At 47.5% G+C, this 21,646-nt stretch overlaps 4 protein-coding genes across 5 annotated transcripts; 1 reads left to right on the top strand and 3 right to left on the bottom strand.

The window, feature by feature from the left end:
- Positions 1-3,520: 3,520 nt before the first annotated feature.
- LOC117857035 (jacalin-related lectin 3) lies at positions 3,521-6,948 on the bottom strand. The gene is made up of 7 exons (XM_034739506.2): positions 6,792-6,948; positions 5,925-6,143; positions 5,330-5,767; positions 4,968-5,210; positions 4,535-4,876; positions 4,223-4,438; positions 3,521-4,084 (listed from the first exon to the last, which is right to left on the bottom strand). Exons 1-7 carry the CDS (start codon positions 6,792-6,794, stop codon positions 3,770-3,772), a joined length of 1,776 nt encoding a protein of 591 aa, XP_034595397.1. The 5' UTR covers positions 6,795-6,948; the 3' UTR covers positions 3,521-3,769.
- A 605-nt stretch (positions 6,949-7,553) lies between these two features.
- LOC117857036 (uncharacterized) lies at positions 7,554-12,044 on the bottom strand. 2 transcript variants are annotated; one of them, XM_034739508.2, is made up of 7 exons: positions 11,884-12,044; positions 10,609-10,750; positions 8,890-9,037; positions 8,736-8,811; positions 8,487-8,598; positions 8,309-8,400; positions 7,554-8,038 (listed from the first exon to the last, which is right to left on the bottom strand). In XM_034739508.2, the coding sequence occupies exons 1-7, from the start codon at positions 11,917-11,919 to the stop codon at positions 8,021-8,023; spliced, it is 624 nt and encodes a 207-aa protein (XP_034595399.1). In that variant the 5' UTR covers positions 11,920-12,044; the 3' UTR covers positions 7,554-8,020. The 2 variants fall into 2 exon arrangements, with proteins under 2 accessions (XP_034595399.1, XP_034595398.1); XM_034739507.2 differs by having other exon boundaries at positions 7,554-8,065.
- Positions 12,045-12,802: 758 nt separating this feature from the next.
- On the top strand, positions 12,803-15,977 carry LOC117857399 (cysteine-rich receptor-like protein kinase 34). Its single transcript, XM_034740047.2, has 6 exons — positions 12,803-13,914; positions 14,112-14,404; positions 14,514-14,724; positions 14,823-15,066; positions 15,169-15,328; positions 15,405-15,977. Exons 1-6 carry the CDS (start codon positions 12,957-12,959, stop codon positions 15,738-15,740), a joined length of 2,202 nt encoding a protein of 733 aa, XP_034595938.1. The 5' UTR covers positions 12,803-12,956; the 3' UTR covers positions 15,741-15,977.
- A 623-nt stretch (positions 15,978-16,600) lies between these two features.
- On the bottom strand, positions 16,601-20,603 carry LOC117857400 (uncharacterized). Its single transcript, XM_034740048.2, has 12 exons — positions 20,283-20,603; positions 20,057-20,151; positions 19,736-19,799; positions 19,443-19,584; positions 19,194-19,331; positions 18,679-18,818; positions 18,464-18,511; positions 18,088-18,198; positions 17,830-18,008; positions 17,633-17,754; positions 17,103-17,179; positions 16,601-17,012 (listed from the first exon to the last, which is right to left on the bottom strand). The coding sequence occupies exons 1-12, from the start codon at positions 20,511-20,513 to the stop codon at positions 16,902-16,904; spliced, it is 1,458 nt and encodes a 485-aa protein (XP_034595939.1). The 5' UTR covers positions 20,514-20,603; the 3' UTR covers positions 16,601-16,901.
- Positions 20,604-21,646: the final 1,043 nt, after the last annotated feature.

Below are 21,646 nucleotides of genomic sequence, written 5' to 3' on the forward strand. Positions count from 1 at the left end.
ACGTTGAGACTGGGAACCTGTTGCGAGTTGCAGCAACTTGGCGCCTACGTACCAGTTGCAAGATCTCTTGAGGCCTCACATCTGCCGACCAGCGTGGGGGTCGGCTTGGGCTCCGATTCGATTCCTCTGAGAGGCCGGCGCGAGGAGATACGCGCTCGTGGCTGGCGGCCGGGGAGCTGCTGTTCCCGGCAGGCTATCGGCGCCGTAGTTTAGCGCAAGTGGTGGATACAGAATAGCTCAACGGGTGACTCTACGGTCTGGTACAGCTCAGTCGCCGTAGTCCGCGGTAGGATGAGAGGCATGAGGGAGAGCACAGGCGCAGGCAAGGGCACATGCAGAACGGTTGACTCTCCCAGTTCGATCCGGATGGTTCTCTTCTTGAGATCTCTCTCTCTCTTCTTTCCGCGATCACTAGAGGGGCAGAGTCTGCATAGACAGATAGGCTGCACGGAGAGGGTCAATGCAGTGCATCCGACAGGGACACGACCCTGCAATTCCTTTTGCCGTCAATCCTGCGTGTGCGTGCTCTTTTTTTCGTCCTGGCCGCCGTCCTGAAAGTACCCACAGGCGGCATTTCCAGAATCTTATCTACAGGGGTGTTTGGGAGGAGGGGGCTAAACTTTAACCCTATCACATCGAATGTTCGGATACTAATTAGGAGGACTAAACATAAGCTAATTACAAAACTAATTGCAGAACTCCTAGGCTAAATCGCGAGACGAATCTATTAAGCCTAATTAATCCATAATTAGTGAATGGTTACTGTAGCACCACATTGTCAAATCATGGACTAATTAGGCTTAATAGATTCGTCTCGCGATTTAGCCTAAGGTTTGTGTAATTAATTTTGTAATTAGTCTAAGTTTAATACTCCTAATTAGTGTCCAAACATTCGATGTGACGGGAGCTAAAATTTAACCCCCTCCTTCCAAACATTTGATGTGACGGTTCGTGTGTGCAGGAGCAAAGCATCTAGCACTGCTAGGATGGCCAGGGCAGTAAGCCTCTTAGGTCGCTAGCCTTTCGGGAGCTCCCTGTTCCGTGCTTCCCTTACCCTGGTTGTTGTAGACGCTCTAAGTTAGCACTTCCTACGATCTGTGACCGTGTGCGTGCGCCGGACCGGCCCGTGTTGTACTAAACTTTTTGTTTCGATCTTTCATTAGCTGGAAACGCCGACTAAATCACCGGCATTTTGCTAGTTAAGACACAATTGGGGCACCGGGCACGTCAAATCATCCGCCTGTCTTGTCTGATCCACTGAACATGGGTTTGTGTATATCTTGTTCGAGGAACATGGAACAAACACACGGTCCATTTGGATAGATGCCGGCGATGAGCAACTTGGTTTGCGCTAGTGCAGACTTTCAGTCTATGCAATTTGCATTGCTTTCAGTGCAGCACTATACAGACTTTCAGTCTCGCAAGTTGATTGCACCAGGACGAACTTTCTTTCAGTAATGCAATGCGCTTGCGTGGTTGTGCTAGAGTGAGACACTTGGGGTGTACTGCTTGTTTGTTCCTCGCCCACCTCACCACTCGGTTCTCTGAATCTCTCGAGGTAGTGTCACAACCCACGACAACTACCCGAATCAGTAGACTTGTCTCAAGTTTCAGAGGGACTGGAAGTCGAGTAGTGTGTTCGGATTCTGATTGAGTGTGATGGAATTGTGGTGTGCTTGAAGCTTGTGTGGACTTGGTTTGTAACATGTGGTGTGTTGAAAGCTTGGAACTCGGTAATGTTATAATAATGTATTGACTACTGACACTTTGGGCTTGTTTTGCTTTGCAGTAAGGGATGCTACTTGATGCTTGGATATGCCAAATCAAGTAGGCATTGTGTATGTGGAAATCATATTGGGCTCCTGCATCTATTTGTGGCTGATCTGTGCAGATTGAATTTTCTTTGATCCAAACTTTTGAATCAAATTGACTGGGAACTCAATCTAAAACAGAATGATTTTCGGGCTTGATTTGCAATGGAAATCTAGCCATTTCAGGCTTTATACACAAAGAAAATCTAGCTAGAACACTACTTGTGGTAATCTTGCCATGCGAACAAGTGGTTTGCTTGTTACATGCCGCCGACCCTGGTGGACCGCCGTCGAGGACCATCACGGAGATCTCACTCGCCGGCGCGGGAGCCGATGAATGTGCGAGCGACCACGACGTAGAAAAGGCGCGACGAAGATGCCGGAGAAGACAGGCCTGTTCGCTTCAGCTTATTCAGCTGGCTTATCAGCCACCGAACAGTGTTTTTCTCTCACAACAAATCAGCCGTTTCAGCTTTTCAGCCGGCTAATAAGTCCAGCCGAACAGGCCTGACGACGATACGATACCCGTGCAGAGCTGATCCTCTGCGTGGCCCCGGTGGCGCGAGGCGGACAGGGAGGGCGGCGGCGGCAAACTCCGTCGGTCCCCACGCAGACGCAGTGCCGCCGGTCGAACGGCGAGGGCGCACGCGGAAACCACGGCGAGAAGATTGTGCACGTGACGGGAATGGCTTTGATCCGCGATTGCGAGCCCGTCCTCGACGACGAGCCGCCGCCGCCGGACGACGGGAGGGAGCCAGAGCGCCGCCTGTGTGATGGAGGGCTAATGTGAGAAAGTTCCTGTCGAAATAGGGGCTGATATGCAAATATCCGGATCACGATTATTAATTGCGGTCCAAATTAGAGGGTTAGGTGAAAATATTCGGATCGCGATTAATAATCACGATCCAACGAGGGGCTTATATAGAAATATTTAGGGCCCAGTTTGCAAATGTATCGCCACCGCCCACCAGATCCTGCTGGCCTTGCCTCGGTCCGCCGTCGCCCGTCGGCTCGCTCAGCCGCTCCGCCTCGTCGTCTCCGTCTCCACCCACCTCCCTGCGAGACCCGAGCCCGCGCTAGCGCTTCGCGACCGCGCCAATGCTGGGGCCAGGGCCTTCCGCACCCGCGCTTGGCTGGTGGCGGCGGCCGGAGGCGAGGAATGGTGTCCGTGGACGGGGTGCGCGCTGGTCAGGCGGCGGAAGGAGCATGGCGTGCCGCCGCCGATCCGGAGAGGGGGCGCGCGCTGTTCACCTTCCCGCCGCCGCCATTCGGCTCTTGAGGAGACGACGGCGTAAGCACCCCGCTTCTTTGGGACCCTGAACTGATGGCCTTGGAATGGGGGACCGGATTTGCTGGGCGCTGGGGCGGTGGAGAAGGAGGAGGAGGAAGGGAGGCAGCCGGTCGACCGGCATCCATGGTACTGAGCAGTTCGCGTTGAGAATGGTTTCACACTGTTGGGTTATAGAATTTTCGGGGTTGTTGCTTAATGCTTGCAGGCTGTCTGCCATGGAATACCTCGATGAGCTTGGAGGAGATTGCCACCACCAAATGGCGATCTTATAAGTAGATTAATGGAGCATGTTTACGAGGATTGATAGTACTAGCTCTGACTATGATAGTAAACATCTCATGTTGCGTGCTGATCTGTCTGAACATCGAACGGGACACTGAATGATGGCACGCTTGATGTCAAGTGAGCAAGTGACAAGTGCGCAAGATGATGCATTGAGCAAATCTTTTTAACAAATCATGATCAAATACATCAATTCAGACAACGCTCAATCTCCAAATCAGACAAACAAATCACACAAATTTTGAATACACCAACATGCTACTTGTAAATAGACCATGCTCCTCGTCATTCAGAAATCAGAACTGCTCACTGAACTTGCCGCAAACAGAGAAAACAAAGTGCAAACTGTAATAGGTTCACAGACCAGGTCTCAGAGTAACCGGGCTCAGAACAGATACCTGGAGATGTAGTACTTGGAATTGGAATTGGAAGCGCTAGTAGTTTTCACGTCTCCCAACCAGTGCTGCATGTGCACACCAATGGCGTCCAGGTACAGGCTGCTCCGGCCATGGAAGCCGACCACCTTGCCCTCCGTCGTAGCAGAGGTGAAGTAGGTCCCTATCTCGTCGCCGAACGGGCCGTACTTCCCTCGGCTGCTGACGAGGGTGATCGATCTCAAGACTCTGGGCCCTTCTTCCACGCAGGTGTTGTAGTAGCCGTAGATGCAGGTCAGGACCTCGTGTGGGTAGTCAAGCTTGATCTGCACAATGTGCACTCTGATGGTGAGAAACTATACATAATTTTATGGCACTTCACATAAAAAGAACTTTCAGTGCAAAGAAAAAAAGTATTGTGGCTTCGTGATCTTGGAGAGCGTAATTGAGTAGTCACAACTTACCCTGTGTGTTATCTGGCCACCATTTCCATGCTTGGTAGACCAGATGGATTGTCCACCCCTGTCATACTCGATCTGAATAGAGCCGATGAAATCACTTCTCATGATGTAGATTTGTTTGACGCCTGTGTAGACACCATCATCCCATGGCTTGCCTCCATCCCCACCCCACGGTCCCGGCCCTATTGGTATTGGTTCTTTCACTACACCATATGTAACCTACAAGAAGGGGGTAATTCAAACACAGTTCTCCATCAGTACTGACGCTTCTTTCATTATCATTCCAGACATAATTCAGCCAAAGGAATTGGTTACCTCGTCTCCAATTTCCCTCCGTGCTAGTGCAAGCATATCGGACTGACGAGATGGGCTTGTGTCGGCTAATTCTGTGTGAACTTTCTGCGATAACACCTTGCCTTCCAGAACATGAACGCCAATGCTATCGATATACCATCCTGCCCTGCCATGGAATCCTACTATCCTTCCATCGGTCAAGCAGCTGGAGAAGAACGTGCCGTGTTCATCCCCAAATGGTCCATGGCTCTTCTTCGTCGTGTGGAATGTGAGTGATTTGATCACCGTCGGGCCCATGATCATTGTCGAGCCAAAGTAACCGGTTATATGAGTCAAGATCTCTGACGGGAAATCGAATACTACCTGATAAACAAAATTCTCATGTCATATACAACTAATAAAATTAGTTTGTAGTTTCTAGACCAAAACAACACTGATAATGAAATTGCATCACCTTTTCAGGTCTAGATCCCCCACTTGTTCCACGCTTATCGCCCCATATCGCCTGCCCGTTTCGATCGTAGAGAACCTTCATGGAAGATATTCCTAGTCCCCGCGTCAAGTTGATTTGTCGGACACCAGTGTAAATTCCATCATCAAATATGGTTCCACTGTTTCCACCCCATGGACCAAATCTCACTGGGGTGCTTATAGTCATGGTCCCATTATCCGAATAGAAACTAGGAATTGATACCATCTGCAATGTAGAATTCACAATCTGAATGTCCTTTGCAGCTAATTTTATAACTAGAAAAGAAATATCCTGGGAAATGGAGCCATTTAAGAACTTTTCTAACAACGATCAGTTGGTCATACCTTGCTCATCTGAGATGGATGAGGATACTGCTCCTTCGGAAGACTGCTGGTCAGGACATTGTAGTTGTCACCTCTGTCCTTCACTGCAAGAACCATGTCGTACCCAGCGCTGCCATCTGCATACCTGTGACCATTCCTGTCATATGATCTTGTGATGCTCCGAAGCGCAGATGGCGCATTTTTTGACAGCTTAGTGTTAGTCTCTTTGTTGAGATGGCAGCCTATGGAGTGCAGGCAAGACCCAGATCGCCCATGAAAGCCGACGATCTTGCTGCTGGACACCGGGAGTGAGAAGGATGTCCCTTGCTCGGTGCCAAAAGGCCCATACTTGGAGCAGTTGCTCTTAAAGGTTAGCGACCTTATGACAACTGAAGTTCCCACTGCGCCATAGTAGCCACTGATAGATGTGAGAACTTCTTGAGGGTAATCAAATTTCAGCTGTTGGAAAGGCACAATTTTAGTGGGAGAATTGCAGTAGCATTGTATTAGTAAATTTTCTGCGTTTCAAAAGAAACAGGGTAAAAATTCAGAACAAGCAAAGTGTTAAGTGCTAAGAGTAGCATTCTGCTCAACTCTTGACTGAAGAACTACGAACCTGATCGGTTTTTGAGTTTCCACTCGCAGTCCCATGCTTCTCTGACCAGACTGCGCCACCTCTCAGGTCATACTCGATCAGTATGGAATCGATGGCCACACCATGAGTGATGATGATCTGGCGTACCCCAGAGTTGACACCATCGTCCCAAGGGTCTCCTCCTAAACCTCCCCATGGCCCGACCGTCATTGAATTCTTCCCAGTTAAGCCTCCGAAGCTCTATTGAACATCGACAGGTTGAGATTTTGTCCCAGACGATAAAGGGAACAAAAATCTGAATGTTGAACTCATGATACACGAACAGAATAATGTAATTATGACATCCATGATCTTTCAAATCGGTATATTTTGTAGTATAATTTTCCAAGCAACTTTTCATGAAAGAATATAAATGCTTTTATGATGCTTGAGTTGCAGGAAGCAGTGATCCTTCTCCAGGTGTTGCGCAAAAAGGAAATTCAATACTAACTTCAATCAAGCTGTAGACATCTAAGCAATTAGATATAGATGATGCGATGTATGTAGCTGAACCCTAATAAAATCTTTCTATCAGATGTGGTACGGTGGAACGAAATAAAAATTTTAGGATAGATAATTTCTGTTTCAGATGTCATTCTAACAACCAAGTTGCTCAAAGTGTAGCCAGATCAGGCAACTGAAATCCTAATTCGGAGATAAAGAAGCGAGCATGCTAAGTTTGATCCTAGAGAATTCCAGAACACCACTCCTAAACGCTAAATCATGCTCCTGTATAATTCCATCCGACAAATAGAGTACATAATTCAGTTCCTTTTGGCGTACGAGCAATTAGCCAAACATTAGACAGAAATACATCAAGTTCAGTAACAAACAGGAAGGAGGCAGTACCATGTTCCGTTGTCCAAACAAAGCCCCCAACACCTGACAGAGAGAATTAAGATTGTACCAGCTAGTGCCTGGTGACGAGCTCACTAGGATGACTAGAGACAACGGCCTGCCTTTTTATAGAGGAACATGTGAAATGGAAGACAAAAAAGAGCAGGCATCACAATTTCTCAAGCTGGCAGTGGCAGCAAAACTGACGGTTGAAGAAGCCTGAAAGCTACAGAAGAACTCGATTCGCTGACCTGGGTGATCACCGAAATCTCTCGGTTCATTCACTCACGGGGAGGGCCACGCCGGTAAGAAGCAATTTGTTTGCGGCCGCTCGCTCTCAGATGTCACTTTTCTCTGACTTTTACTACCAACTTTGCATCAGTCCTGTCCTGGTGTTCACGTTCGCGATGCACAGCTAAAGAAGCCCGCACCGCTCCTTTCGCTTCGCTCTGTTGTTTTCTACTCTTCTGGGAAAATTCCTTGGCGAGGAATGGGTTTTTAATTACACTGAAAATGCTGGCAAATTAGTACAGCAAGATTTGGGGACCGTTCGGGCAGATACAATTCGTCAATGATTTTCTGGTATTTAGTTCAAATTTAGCAGATCACTTCAAATTTAATTTAAAATTCACTGCTAAGCCAGGCCAGCCGGTGCTAAAAAACCATGCGCTACTAGAGAACTCATTAGCGATTGTCTGGTGCATACTGTGTCCTATTATGGTATTTCAAAGTAGATTAGTTCAGCTAATGTACAGTAAGATACATTGCACTATATTACAAAAAAAAGTTAACACAGTTTTATTACTTTCGTTGCACAGTTATTTTCATGTATGTCCTCACACAGGCAACCAAACAACCCTTCGGCATCCGTTCAGCTTCAGCCTACCACTGGCCCCTCCACTGCCTGAATATGCGGCAAGGCAACCAATTACACCCATAGTCCACAACAAACCTGCTCAAACCGAACTTCCAGAACGAACGCACAGAATAGCTCAACGGGTCATATGTACATGCTTTCGCTATGTCTAACAGTCTAAGGCGGGGACACAGGAAACAGATTGTAAACGAAGGAAACGGAACACATACAGCATCCCTCATTCAAAGTACCACACCATTTGTCAAGAAGACTGTTCTGTGAATTGTATAAGTGCTTCATTGTCTATGCAATCTGTAGGGCCCTCACAAAATCACAATGGCCTGGAGAGGTGGTACTCTTTCTGAAGAATTGACCAGTTGCGCCTTTACTTGCTCAGAAAGGCCTTCAAAGAAAATGGTGGGTAAGAATCCTGCTCAAAGAGTTCCAAATGTCATGTATGCAGCAAGATGTGATGAATAGTGATAGTAAAATCTGAATTCAAGTGAACTGGTGAGAAGAAAAAACTTATGAGAACAAAAGATGCATAAACAGTCCTCTCAAATGAACATAATAACATCAGTAGGGACATTATGCAATGAGCACAAACTAAAGATGAAGCTTTAACAAGGATATGATAAAGAATCACAGGCCGACAAGTACTTAGAGATGCTACCTTGCCAACTTCCTGCTGTAGGTATTGTCTAACCACAGTTGCTTGCTGCACCACTCTCTCCAGTGATGAATATGCTGGCAGATTAGCATGTGCTGTCATTGATCACAGAGGAAGATCATAATCAGACGAGAAATGAGGTTAATATTTCAAGAGCTAGCCATGATGTCTTTAAACATACCAAGGACAGCCCGATTCAAGCTATCTGCAACATTCTGCCTATACTCTGGGCTTAGTAGATGAAACATAGGTGACTTCTCAGGTTCTTCATAAGCCAGGAGGGCCATAAAGTCCTATACAATGAAAAGATGGGTATTAATATGATTCTAAAACATCCGAAACACATAATCAGTCCCTTGGTCTGCTTTGTTAAAAGAAAATTTGCTTTTTACTGGCAGTCCTGAGACATGTAGGTTTAAGGGAAAAGTACCTCTAGTTTCTCAACGTACTTGGGAACCTTCCCGAACGACGTCAATTTTTTCTGGCCAAACTCGAGAGCTTCTGTGCTGTCAGTCAAAACAGACAGGTTGATAAAAAAAATTGCAACAATATTTTCCCCTCCTAATTAAATTTTGCAAACCCACCATTTTCTGGAACGAACTAGCTCGATGAAGTGAAGACTTAAAAGATCAAAATGTAGATCCATATCATTCTCCAGCAAGTTAGGTGCCAGTTCTTCTGTCAGCTCTATGGCCTTCAGGGCATTCCCTTCTAGCACAAAATTAAAAATTGCTGAAAAAAATTCAATGCTATTAGACACAAAATGGTGCAACCATCAGATAAATGGGAATAGAAATACTCTAATATGAAACTTTTGTGATTTTATACTATCGTGGCCTACAATGAATTAAATGAAACACAACACCATATCTGTTTAAATCACAAATATTTCACATTAAAGAACAAACAATTAAAAGTTAAAGCTTCAAAGAAAGAGCAGCAATTAACTATATGCTAATCTCAAAGTGGCCAGGAAGGAAAATTGAGAAAAGTTTGCAATAATAATATTATAATATGAGTTACCATTACTCGCTAAGAAAAAAAGGACAACCTAACCCATAGGTCCAACGCACCTTAGCACAAAAAACAAAAAACAAAATCTTACACCACTTTATTGATTCAATAAAATCCTATTGCTCTGGTAAATTTTGAGCTGAACTAGCATTTTGCACTGGTGCGCAACAAATCCTATTGCTCTAATTTTAGCTTGGCTGGATTCTTTGTAATTCTCTTTCCTTTCCTCCTTCCCTGTACAGGTTAGTTAGGTAAGTTGGCCTTTTGTTTCCTTTTTCAGTTTTAGTCTTGTTCTGCCTTTTCCTTTCTAAGTTTGTTTCCGTTGTACTCTGATTGGCTGACCTTGGTCAGTCGATTTATACAAGCTTGGTGTTCGGGGAAAATAAAGAAGACCAAATTGCCTGTATAGCACTGCCCATGAACCATTTTGCAAATATACCAACCCCTAGCTCCGGAATACTATTTTACCACAGATTCATTCCCTGTCTTTGCTCTGTTATAGAACCATGTCATAAGATTCAAATGCAACGGCTCAGATCAGACATGGTCCTCCCCAACATTATCTTCTCTCTTCCCTTCCCCGCAGGTTGTTCCCCGTTGTTGGGCAAGATTGGGCTGGGCTCCCATGTCAGGCGGAAGAGCAGCACCATCAAATCCAAGTGAGGTACAAGATCCAGGTGATAGACAAGCTCTCCTTCACAGCCACACGAAGGCATAGCATATCCACCGTCGCGAACGGCTTTAACTTAACCCCAGCTGCACCATTGCACAGACCTCTTCCTCCTGCCACGGAGTCCCCATGCCCCGCTGGCCTGTTTTCCATCGAGAACCCTTTACACAGCTGGAGGCGTAGGTCTCAGATGCGGGAGGTTGTCCTCTGCTGCATCAGTCAAAAAGTGCAGCAAACCCTAGGGGAGAGGAGTTACGCTCAGCCAGGAGTTCTTACCAGCTGCCAGATGGGAGGAAGACACCAGAAGAACCAATTAACGGAGCAAATTGGTTGAGCGGATCCAGATATGATCTAAGCTGTTCCTTATCAATTGTGTGGCTCAGCGCTGGATGGAGCAAAAACTGGAAACTAAGTTGTGGTAAATTAGTAATCTAGGTGGAATTGATGGTATGTTTCCAAACAAAGTTCAAAATAGTGGTATCGGGGCAATTTGGCCAAAGAAATATTCTGGTAAATTTATCAAAGTATACCATAAGTGCTTCAGCATGCAATATGACAAATAACATACACTCCTAAATAATGTAGACAAAAGATTCAGCATTAACCTGCAAATAAATACCTTTACGCTTATCCACATTCACACTATAGTCAATAGGTAACTTCAACCCGGTGCTGGATAGGAATGTCTCTGCCGTCTCTTTAAAACAGTTGTGCATAAGATAAGATAGCACAATGTTTCGGACATCGTTGTCGCTGACAGACTGCAGTAACGAGAAAAAAATGTCAATAGCATACTACAGGTTAACAAAGATGGTGATATCGTTTGTATTAATCCGCTTATCCAACAAAAGACAGTAGTAAGTAATCCCCTTAATTCAATATGACAACAAAGGGTAGAACATGAAGCTGTTGGTAAAGTTGGCGCAGAGCATGATTACACCATAAATAGAAAATCTTTGGCTCAACAGGAAGGGCGGAGCCATATGCCCATATGAGGCACACATCTAGTGACATAGGAGGAAAGTGGTAGTGAGCAGTGACTTTGAGGTAATGTAAACCAGTGCAGTGGTAGCTGGGGAAAAGGCAGTGTGTATGAACCATCTTATGGTGCTAGACGAGATACACAACGGCAAGGACGTCCATAAACAGGTAAAATGGATCGATGCAGGCCAGCAACACAATTCAGGCAAGACGTGGCACAGGTGTTTGGCCAACTTTTGATGCCACATAGATTTATGGATTGTGGGGAAATACCAGAGATAGGATAAGGCTCATCAGCCTTGGCGTTTAGGTTCTTTCGTCTTCTTTACCACAAAGGCATAACTATTTACCAACTCCACTCCTTTATTAACACAACAGATGTAAAAGTGGTTCAACTATTTGCACTATACACGATAATCAAACAACAATCGGGTTGCCAGCAGCATTGCTCCCAATATATTTATCCACTACAAAACAACTGAGCTTGCTGTCCCCCGCCAAGAGGCAGAATTGCCCATTAAGACTCCGTTGGATCCCAACCAACATCAGTGACAAAGTTCCAAACTTTTTTTCACTACAGAACCACACGATCCACAAGTTCCAATCTTTTCTCACTAGACGCCACCTACCCAAGAATTTCCAGTCTCCTTTGCAAACCCTAACACGAGCGCATCCCCCAGTCCAAACACAGAAACACTCCAAAATCCAAGCAATCTTCTCTTCGAAACATAATCCGAGCCACCATACCACCCTCCCATATGACGAATCCAATAGATGAACGCAGAACAACACCGAATTCAAACGCAAAGAAGTAACGAATCTACGTACAATGGAAGCGCCTGCCTAGACAAGGAAAACGAACACAATGATTGCACAAGTGAGGGAAGAGGGGGCGCGTGGAGAGTGAGCGTACGACGTTCTCGTAGAGACGAGGATCCAGGTCCATCATGACGGAGGAGAAGAGCCGGGCGCCGGATGCGAGGAGGAGGCCGCAGGGAGGGAGGACGCCAGGACGGGGAGACGGAGGTTGTTGCTGCCCGCTGCTGGGGCCTTGGGGAGCGAGGATTCCCGAAAGGAGGATTTGACTCCGTATTTTATTTACGTTTTTGCCCTTTTTGTCTGGCTTCGTTCGTTTTTCCAGGTTACTAGGTAACTTTGTCCAAGGAAAAAAAAAGTAAGAACACAACTGTGCTCCTTTTTATTGTTTAGTAATCTGCTATATTATTACATCCGTTTTAAAAAAATATATAACACGAATAAATATCAAAGAAGCGAGAGCACTCTGTCCAAAGTGCTGTAGAAAAGGATGGGAGAAGGTGATGAGGAAAGCGAGAATAAAGATTAAGGGAGCGAGAATGGAGATAAATCTCAATTTCGGTGCTCTTATGATGGACGGCCCTCAAGAGACATGACGGTTTAAGATTGGTTATAAAGAGGCTGGGATGTAGGATTTTGTGTGTGTAGAGTAGGGCAGGATAGGAAAGGATGTTGGTGGTTGTCCGGGCTCGCTCAAGGCAAGGATCAGGAGGTCGTACTACGTTGGAGAAAAAGAAGAGATGCGTACGTGATCGAATAGGAGGACTCATGGCGTCTGTGGACGGTTAAATTGATTTAAGAATTTACAATTGTTCGGTAAATATAAAGTTTACTAAACTCAAAATCCACCATATTTTAGAGAAACCTCTTAACTAAATTTGTAGGCACCACATTAAAAATGCAGGTCACAATTATTTTATATATTTAGCTAAATTGAATTAGTCATATTTATACATTTGGTGTATACAAAATATACAGCTAGACCGCACCTGCCTGAATGTTCTCCTGTCAGGCTGCGACTGCAGAGCGTGCGACAACCCGCACGCGTGCGCAGCAGAGAAAGTCCAGCAAAACCCACAAAGTCAGACGCCGGGTCGCCGTGACGAGTATTCGACGGCGGCGCGTTCCAGACTTCCAGTGTTCCGGTCCGACCTCGGCCATGTTCCTTCCATGGCCTATAACCCCCGAGGTCGCTGTGATGAAGCCCATCACTTGAACCCGTCCACCGTCGCCATGCCGTCCGCGAAGCTCAAGTCCCCGTCGGCGACGCCTCTCCTCCGACTCCTCCTCATCCTCCTCACGGCAAGCGTCGCCACCTCGCAAGACGCCAAGCCCACATGGCTGGACTGCGGGGACGGGGGCGCATCGCCTCCATCCCCGTCCCCTTCCCCCTCGCCAGTACCGGCGCCCGTCAACGGCAGCGGCGGCGCGCCGTTCCGCGCCAACCTCCTCTCGCTCCTGGGCGCGCTCCCGCGCGCCGCGGCGCCCACGGGGTTCGCGTCCCTCTCCCTCGGCGCCGGCCGCGACCGCGCCTTCGTCCGGGGCCTGTGCCGCGGCGACTCCGCGCCGCCCCGGTGCCTCGCCGACCTGCAGGAGGCCGTCCGCAACCTCAGCGGGAGCTGCGCCGCCAGCCGCCGCGCCGCCGTGTGGTTCGACAAGGCCTACGTCACCTACGCCGACACCAACTCATCGACCGCCCGCGAGGAGGGGTTCACCGGGATCCTCGTCGACACGCGCACGGTCGCCGACCCCGGGGCCTACGTGCAGGCATACAACGCACTGATGAGCCGCCTGGTGGCGCGCGCGTCCGACGGCGGCGGCGAGGCAGGGAGGCCGTTCTTCGCCACCGGGGAGGCGCAGTACGCGAGCGACGAGCCCGACGGGACCATGTACGGGCTGGTGCAGTGCATGCGGGACATCACGGCGGCGGACTGCGACCAGTGCCTGCAGCGGTCGGTGCCGCAGTGCTGCTCGGGGCAGCAGGGCGGCGTGGTGCTGGCCTACAACTGCTACCTGCGGATCCAGATATACACGTACTACGACCTGGCGCTCGACGCGCCGCCGCCTTCGCCCGCTGAACCTCCGCCGCCGGCGATCTCCCCGCCGACGCCTGCCGATGAAACAAACGGTGAGTGTGAACTCTGACGAGTACACTGGAAGATATTCTACGTGTTGAGTGATGACTCTTGACTGTTCTAGTGTTCTTTGCATTACCGCGTCGGTCCGTCGAGACCCGTGCACAGTCCGGGGTTGACAGTGATTGTCCGATTGAATTCCTGGTGCATGCACCGTTGCTGCTGACTGCGATCGCCTGAAACCATGCAGGAAAGGGGAGATCAACAAATGTCTTCGTGCTCGCAGGCGTCCTTCTCCTTGGAACGCTACTTATCCTAGCCTTTGTGGTCACATGTGTTTGCCTGCAAAGGAGGAGGAGTATCGAAGTGAACAAAAGATCACCGGGTATTCCGTATTTCCGGGACAGAAGAAGGATCAATAGCGACAGCACCTGCACCTATGTTTATCCGGAGAAATTCGCTCTGCCGGTACTGATGGCTGCCACTGGCAACTTCGCTGCAGAGAACAAGCTCGGAGAGGGAGGTTTCGGACAGGTTTTCAAGGTATCCGAGACAAAAAGAGAAGGAAAAACTCAATACACATCCAAACATTGATAGGGCACGATTCTTCTTCTGATGACTGATCATGAGTTTGCAACTTATGTTCTTGCAGGGCAGACTTCAGGATGGGCAGGAAATAGCGGTAAAAAGGCTCTCGAGAGGTTCCAAGCAGGGTTTCCACGAGCTGAAGAACGAGCTGATCCTGGCCACCAAGCTGAAGCACAGGAACCTCGTGCAACTTCTCGGGGTTTGCCTGGAGGACTCAGAGAAGCTGATCGTGTACGAGTACCTGCCGAACCGGAGCCTGGACACCAACCTTTTCGGTACGTAGCTCCCTGCCTGGACACAATAGTAATCCAGTTCGCATCCCCACTGTAACTTGGCAACACGACGTGTCTCCCTGTGTCCGCGTATCTCGCAGATGCAGGGAGGCCGCGGCGGGAAGCGCTGGACTGGGGCAGGAGATACGCGATCGTCCGCGGGATCGCGCGCGGCCTGCTGTACCTCCACGAGGAGTCCCGGCTGCGGATCATCCACCGGGACCTCAAGCCCAGCAACGTCCTGCTCGACTCGGATCTGAGCCCCAAGATCTCCGATTTCGGGCTGGCCAGGGCGTTCTGGGGAGACGAGACCAGAGAGGTGACGAAGCGACCAGCCGGAACCCTGTAAGTGTCGTGGTAATTTAACAGCCTGACAGTCAGGCCATAGTTGTAGTGTAAAGACTAGAGAAAGCTCTGCTACAAGTCTTACAATTCAGTTTGCTGCAGTGGGTACCTGTCGCCCGAGTACGCGTACTACGGGCACGTCTCGACCAAATCGGACATGTTCAGCTTCGGGGTTATCGTCCTCGAGATCCTCACCGGTCGAAGGAACACCAGCCCATCATCAGCTGAAGAAGATGGCAGCGGCAACAATCTGCTGAGCTACGTGAGTTCCGCCCGGCTCGTCAGAATTCTCAACTCTGTATTGGCTACCGTGTTTTACACAGTCCTGCTCTTCCCAGGTGTGGGAGAAGTGGAGGCGCGGGTCGGTGGCGGACATCGTGGACGCGTCGCTGGGCGGCCAGTACGCCCGGGCGGAGGCGCTCGCCTGCGCGCAGGTCGGGCTCCTGTGCGTGCAGAAGGACCCCGGCGCCAGGCCCGACGCGTCGGCCGTCGTCCTCATGCTGGACGGCCACTCGGCCATCCAGCAGAGGCCCTCCCGCCCGGCGTTCTGCTCCGGGACCAGGTCCATGAGCGCCGCCTCGTCGCGTGGAAAGGGAGTGCGCTACGGGCGTCGTTCCGCGACCGATCCTGTGTCGGAGAACGGCCTGACGGTTTCGGAGCTCAAGCCAAGGTAGGCGGCACAGCATCCAGGCTAGAAGAGTGCAGTGCTATCTGCACTGGAAGTTGCAGTGCTCACGGGTCACGACGAGCGTGCATGTATTGTGAAAGTTGCAGTGCTGGTAGCGCACGATGATCCTTGGTGCCCGCAGACCATAAAGATTGTGTTAGCTTAAGTGCTTAACGCCCTATTTTGTTAAAAAATAATAAATCATGCTGCATGCGTACGAGCAGCTATATCAAGGATTCAGTCAGAGCGGGGGAATCTTTGATGACCGAAATCGCGTTGCGTTTCTTACTAAGCACTCCACGTCACTATATCATTACATGAACCGGATGAAGCCGCAAAGATGTGCTGAAATCACAAAGAGAATCGGGCAAGCTCATGGTCAGAGACAAGTGCAATAGTGCCGACCAGATCCATACGACCACGACCAGCAGTGCAAGTATGAGCATAGTGATATTGGTCATGCTACGATTCGTACACCTAGTGATTTCCATAAGATCTGAACTGCTGTCAAAACTCAAAACCAATAGGCTATTATCATGTAAAAGAACATTGTCCAGTTCCATTTACAAAACATTTTTATCTAAGGGATTTATCCGCCTGTTGTTATAGACAATTGCGGGGTGGCCTATTGTACTCGCACCATCAGAAATAAAATTGTGCCTCAGCTGCTGCAACGCACGATTGTCCAGAAGCAGATAAATGTGCTCGACTCCTCGCACCGCTGTATCCACCAGAACAAGCCTGACGCTCATTTTTTAGAACGGAGTGAAAATCCTGTGAACCTTAAACTATAGTCAACTAGTAGATCCAACTCATGAGTTTTGGATTGGAGTTTGGACAGTAAGTATGCTGCATGCACTGCACATGTGAACAAGTTTAAACATGTTTGGGTGACAATCGTGAATGATACAAAAGTACAGTCCTAAAACAAATGATACAGGATATACCGTGCGAAATGCTTTACACTCTACGGGGAGACCTATACTTCTGTATTACAATCAAGACCGGTCGATCTTCACTGACTAGCCTTGCATGGTAATGTTACAAACAATGCGATGGGCGTACAATGTACATAAAAAAAAGGAAAACAATGCCTTCGATTCAATCATGCAGCAGAATCAACAGTTTGCTGCATAAAAGCATCCTCCGTGACATGGAACCGCTCTCTCTAATTATTTTTCGCCCGCTTCCATACAATAACTGTACCATCTGAATCAGAGGAGGCAAGCAAATTCTCCCCATGGCTCCAGGCAACTCCAATTACTGGAGAACCATGTCCCTTCAGGAGTACAAACGGTCTCGTTGGTGCCTCAATGATGGAAAAATAAAAGCTTAACATGTTGGCAAATATATTAAGCATGGCACATACCTGCAGTTTATTCACACACGAGTTCTTTGGTCGTGCCAAATCATAGAAGTAAACATTTGCATCTTCGCTACCAGTAACTTCATGTTCAGAAGAAAATGTGTCAGTAACAATCTTTTCAAAACCACAAGAGGAGATACTTTTATTACTTAAAAGATAAACATCATGTTTCTCTGCAATTTTCAATCTTCAATCTGACATTCTAAAAAAAATGACTAACATTTGTTCCAGAAAACTTATAATCAAGTGTGATGAGTGATTGTCTTAGCGCTGAACTACAAACAAGGTTGTAAGCCCCGTTACAACGGCATTGTAATTGGACTTGGACCCTATTTTTATTTCTTAATATAAACGACAAGCAATTCTCCTGCGATTCAGTAAAAAAAAAAAGGAAAGTGTGGCAGCACTCTAGTGCTAGCGGCAGGAAGAATACAGACATACTCCTAAGACACTGGGTCACCAACAGCTTTAAGGTTTAGGTAACCAGCAGGGAATAGCTACAAACATTAGAGCAAGTTTTGATTCCCACTCACCTATGAACTCTCCTTTCTCAAGAGAAAGAAGCGGACAGAAGGAAGCACGAATAGTCTGCACCCGCGAGGCCAGTTTTAAAGAGCATATGAGAGTCAAGTATCCCTTAGCATCTGTTGCGATGCTGAAATGTGAATAACACAAATGGTTATATAAAGTAAAGTCTTCCACATAATGGAACGATATGAAGTTAACACACCTGAAGAAAGATAGGTTTCCATCTTGAGCGCAAGAAAGAAGTACAGGGCAACGTGCTACCAGAGAAAAGGTGCGATACTGGATGGTTGAAATAGGAGATTTGCTCCTACTGCTCTTGTTCTTGTGAGTTCTAGATAGTGACCCTGTATGTGAGTTCACACTAACAGTATATATGTAACCCTGCGCGTTTCAAGCACCATTTCAAAAATATGAACACCATATATCATCTCAATAGCTGACAAGTTCAATTATTGGATACCTGTGCATCACCAGCGAAAATAAGCTGCCCAGTGTGATCAATATCCAAAGCTGTAACCGCATCATCAAAGTTAAGTTTGCTGATTACTCTCCCAGTGCTAAAATTTATTGCCTAGTTTACAAAGATAAATGGATCATAAGGTGGGTAAAAATAACTGGAATGCAAGAGAAAACCGCTGATAATTATACAACTTTACATGATATTAGCTAAGTAATTATACAGTAGGGCACATCATCTATAGCGAAAAATATGGAAGAGGAAGAACATATATTTTGTTTTCCGCTGCTATTAGAGGACCAAGCAACACGGCCTATCGAAAAGCAAATAACAGAATATAAATTGTTGAACTTAGGGAGCAAAAGGTGAAGATGTTTACATTGATTTCCTTGTTTGCATTGCCAACTAGAAGCAAATTATTGTTTACCTGCAACAAAGAGGTCGAGAACATGGTAAAACATAATGTGATACAGCAGATAACTCATGGTGATTCCCACACAAAGAACTATTAGCAGCAGAGATATAGGGAGATAGCACCAGTGAAATAAGTACAAGGGATAGAAACAATTATGCATTGCGCTAGTTAGGACTTACAGGATGAAAGCAAATGCAGAGCTGGGAAGAAACTCCATATACAACCCTAATGCATGTGCCTTTAGAGATTTCCCATACTCGCACAGTTTTATCCAGGGAGCATGAAGCTATGTACTGGTTATTAGAGGAAAAATCAAAATCTGTAATGTGGTCAGAATTTGAAAATCACGAGACACAAGATACATAATGAAGGAATAGATACGAAACTGAAGTTTGAATTTATCATGTGTAATCCATTTCACGTTGATATAGTAGATATTTTCATCTGTTATACCTTTCCTAGTTATGGCAAAATCCAAAATTCAGTTAGTATATGTATACTTCTGCATACCAATTTATATGCTCAGGAATATAGGTATTATTAATAGTGTGAAATCAGCATTCACTGAACTAGCGATTTTCTGAAATGGGATGGGAAATATTTGTGCATGTGAAGCCTTTGTTAACTTTCACTGTGGTAACTAAAGGTAAATACAAGAGAATAGCTATACTAGAACAATTATGTGTAATCTAACCTGTGATATTTTTAGAGTGTCCTATCAATTTTTGAAGAACAGATGGTGGCTCAGAAACCTGGCAGACTGTCAGACTGCCATCTGCCGCACCATACGCAAGCAGATCAGAACTTGCCCGGCCAAATTTCAATACCGTAACTGCCAAGAGCAAAAACAGTCCTAAATGAGAACTCTACCCAATCAATCAGACAAGAACATCTGGTGATCACTGAAAGAAGAGAAATGCATAGCATGGCCATAAGAAATAACCTGAGGTTTTGCAGCTGTCAAAAATGCAATGCATTCCAACAAATGAGTATGCGGGCTCAGCGAATCTGACATGGCGCTCCGTATCACTTTGCTTTGAGCTGATACTTACAGTGCGGCTTAGCCCACTGTTAGTTCTCAAGTCCTGCATGAAACATGTTATATCAGGATTCAAAGCAGCATGTGTAGCCATGTCTTGCGTGAAGCTATGCACAACAATCTCTTGGTGTAGGTTCTAACAATATGAAACTTGAAGTATGAGGAAAAACAGAGAGAAAATGTTAGATGGCACGAACCCGGATAGAGCCCCAGCTGTCTGCCTCGGAGAGTGCAGGGCCAGGAGAAGGAGCCCACCTTCCACTGCTCAATTGCAAAATAACCACGTTGTTAGATTCCACCGAATTAACTTTCATATCATGCATCATGTTCAAATGATTATGCTTGAGAGGAAAATACCACTTCTAGTGAACAAGAATGGCCACAAGCTAACAAAGGAAATTAGAGCACGCCTCAGGAGGCAGGAGCACAGCAACATTGTTCTCATTTTGTTAGGTACAGGCAGCGGCAGGGCAGGGCAGGTAACTAGACACCGAAAAAGAAAATTAAGGCGCACCAACCTGCTGCTGGGCGTGCTGTGGGCGCTGCCGCCATCGATGCGGCGGAGGAGGAAGTTGCGGTAGGCGACGTAGCCCTTGCCGTTGCACCGCCAGTCCTGCGCGCATCAACCAGCACGCCCCGAGCACCAATGAATTCGGTTCATCCATTCCTCATAGCTAAATGCGGTGCCAACGAGGGGATCTAAGCGCGGGGGGGAGCAGAGAGGAGGAGGGGACGCCTACGTACCATGCGGTGCTGGAGGGCGGAGGGCGGCTTGCGGCGGAGGAGCAGGCGGCGGAGGGCGGCGTAGTCGGCGTCGGGGCGGGAGGAGGAGGGCGTCGGGGGCTGGAGGACGCAGCTGAGGAAGTCCGGGTCCGTCGGCATGGAGGGGGCGGCGGGGCGCTCCGGGGAGGAGGTGGCGATGCCGCAGGAGGCGGAAGCGGAGGCGGAAGCGGAGGCGGAGTCCGCGGCGGCCATCGCCTCCGTCTCGCCGGCCGCGCGGCGTGTCGTTCGCGCGCGCCCCGGGGAGAGAGATCGGAGACGAGTCGGGGCGGGGCCTTGGATCTCGAGCACTCGGGCCGGGCGTCGTACGGGCGGTGAGCTGGCAAAAAGTGGGTTGTTTATTTCTACACCTGCCCTGATACCCTCTCCTTAAACCGACGAAACGGGATACTTATTAAAAAATTAATTGGATATGTGTGTATATATAAGTATAAAGTTAATTATCTATTGAATATAAACGGGATTAAGGAGGATAAAGAGTGGATAATAATTATAGGGATAACCTTCCCGGTGTCAGGCTTGCTTGCGGTGGTGCGCACGCCGGAGTTGGTCTGAACTCCGATGGTGCCACGCTGCATCGCAACTTTGCAGGCGCATGCTGTATCAGCAATTCAGTGGCGTGCCATACATTGATGATCAATTCAGCAACCTGAACGGCTGGACCGTATCACTTGGTGTTGATTGGCTCTAGCTCATGGTCAACTCTGTATCTATGTGGATCCGAGGTTAAGAGGGTGTTTGGATACGAGGTGTTAAACTTTAATAGTGTCACATCGAATGTTCGAATGCTAATTAGAAGAACTAAATATGAGTTAATTATAAAACTAATTGCAGAACCCTATGCTAATTCACGAGACGAATCTATTAAGCCTAATTAATCCATCAGTAGCAAATGGTTACTGCAGCACCACATTGTCAAATCATGTACTAATTAGGCTTAATAGATTCGTCTCGCGAATTACACTCCATCTGTGCAATTAGTTTTGTAATTAACCTATGTTTAATACTTCTAATTAGCATTCAAACATCCGATGTGACAGGCGTTAAACTTTAATACTGGTGAGCCAAACGGGCCCTAAGTAGCACAACTCCCAACTTTTTGTGTTAGCAAAAGCAGTACCAGTACGGTGCTTTCATCTTTATCAGACTGTTCTCCAATCTGCAAAGGCGAGAGACCGGCAGTGCAATATTATTTACAGACGACGCACTATGTAGCAGTCTGTACCCGACCAGCGCCATGCGCGCGCGGCTACGCGTCTTCGTGTTCGCGTTGCATCGGCCCCCGAGGGGCCAGACGCGCCGCGTGCTACGGGCGTGCGGATGCCGGA

Source organism: Setaria viridis, chromosome 5 (genome assembly GCF_005286985.2).
Source record: "Setaria viridis chromosome 5, Setaria_viridis_v4.0, whole genome shotgun sequence".
Lineage (NCBI taxonomy): Eukaryota > Viridiplantae > Streptophyta > Magnoliopsida > Poales > Poaceae > Setaria > Setaria viridis.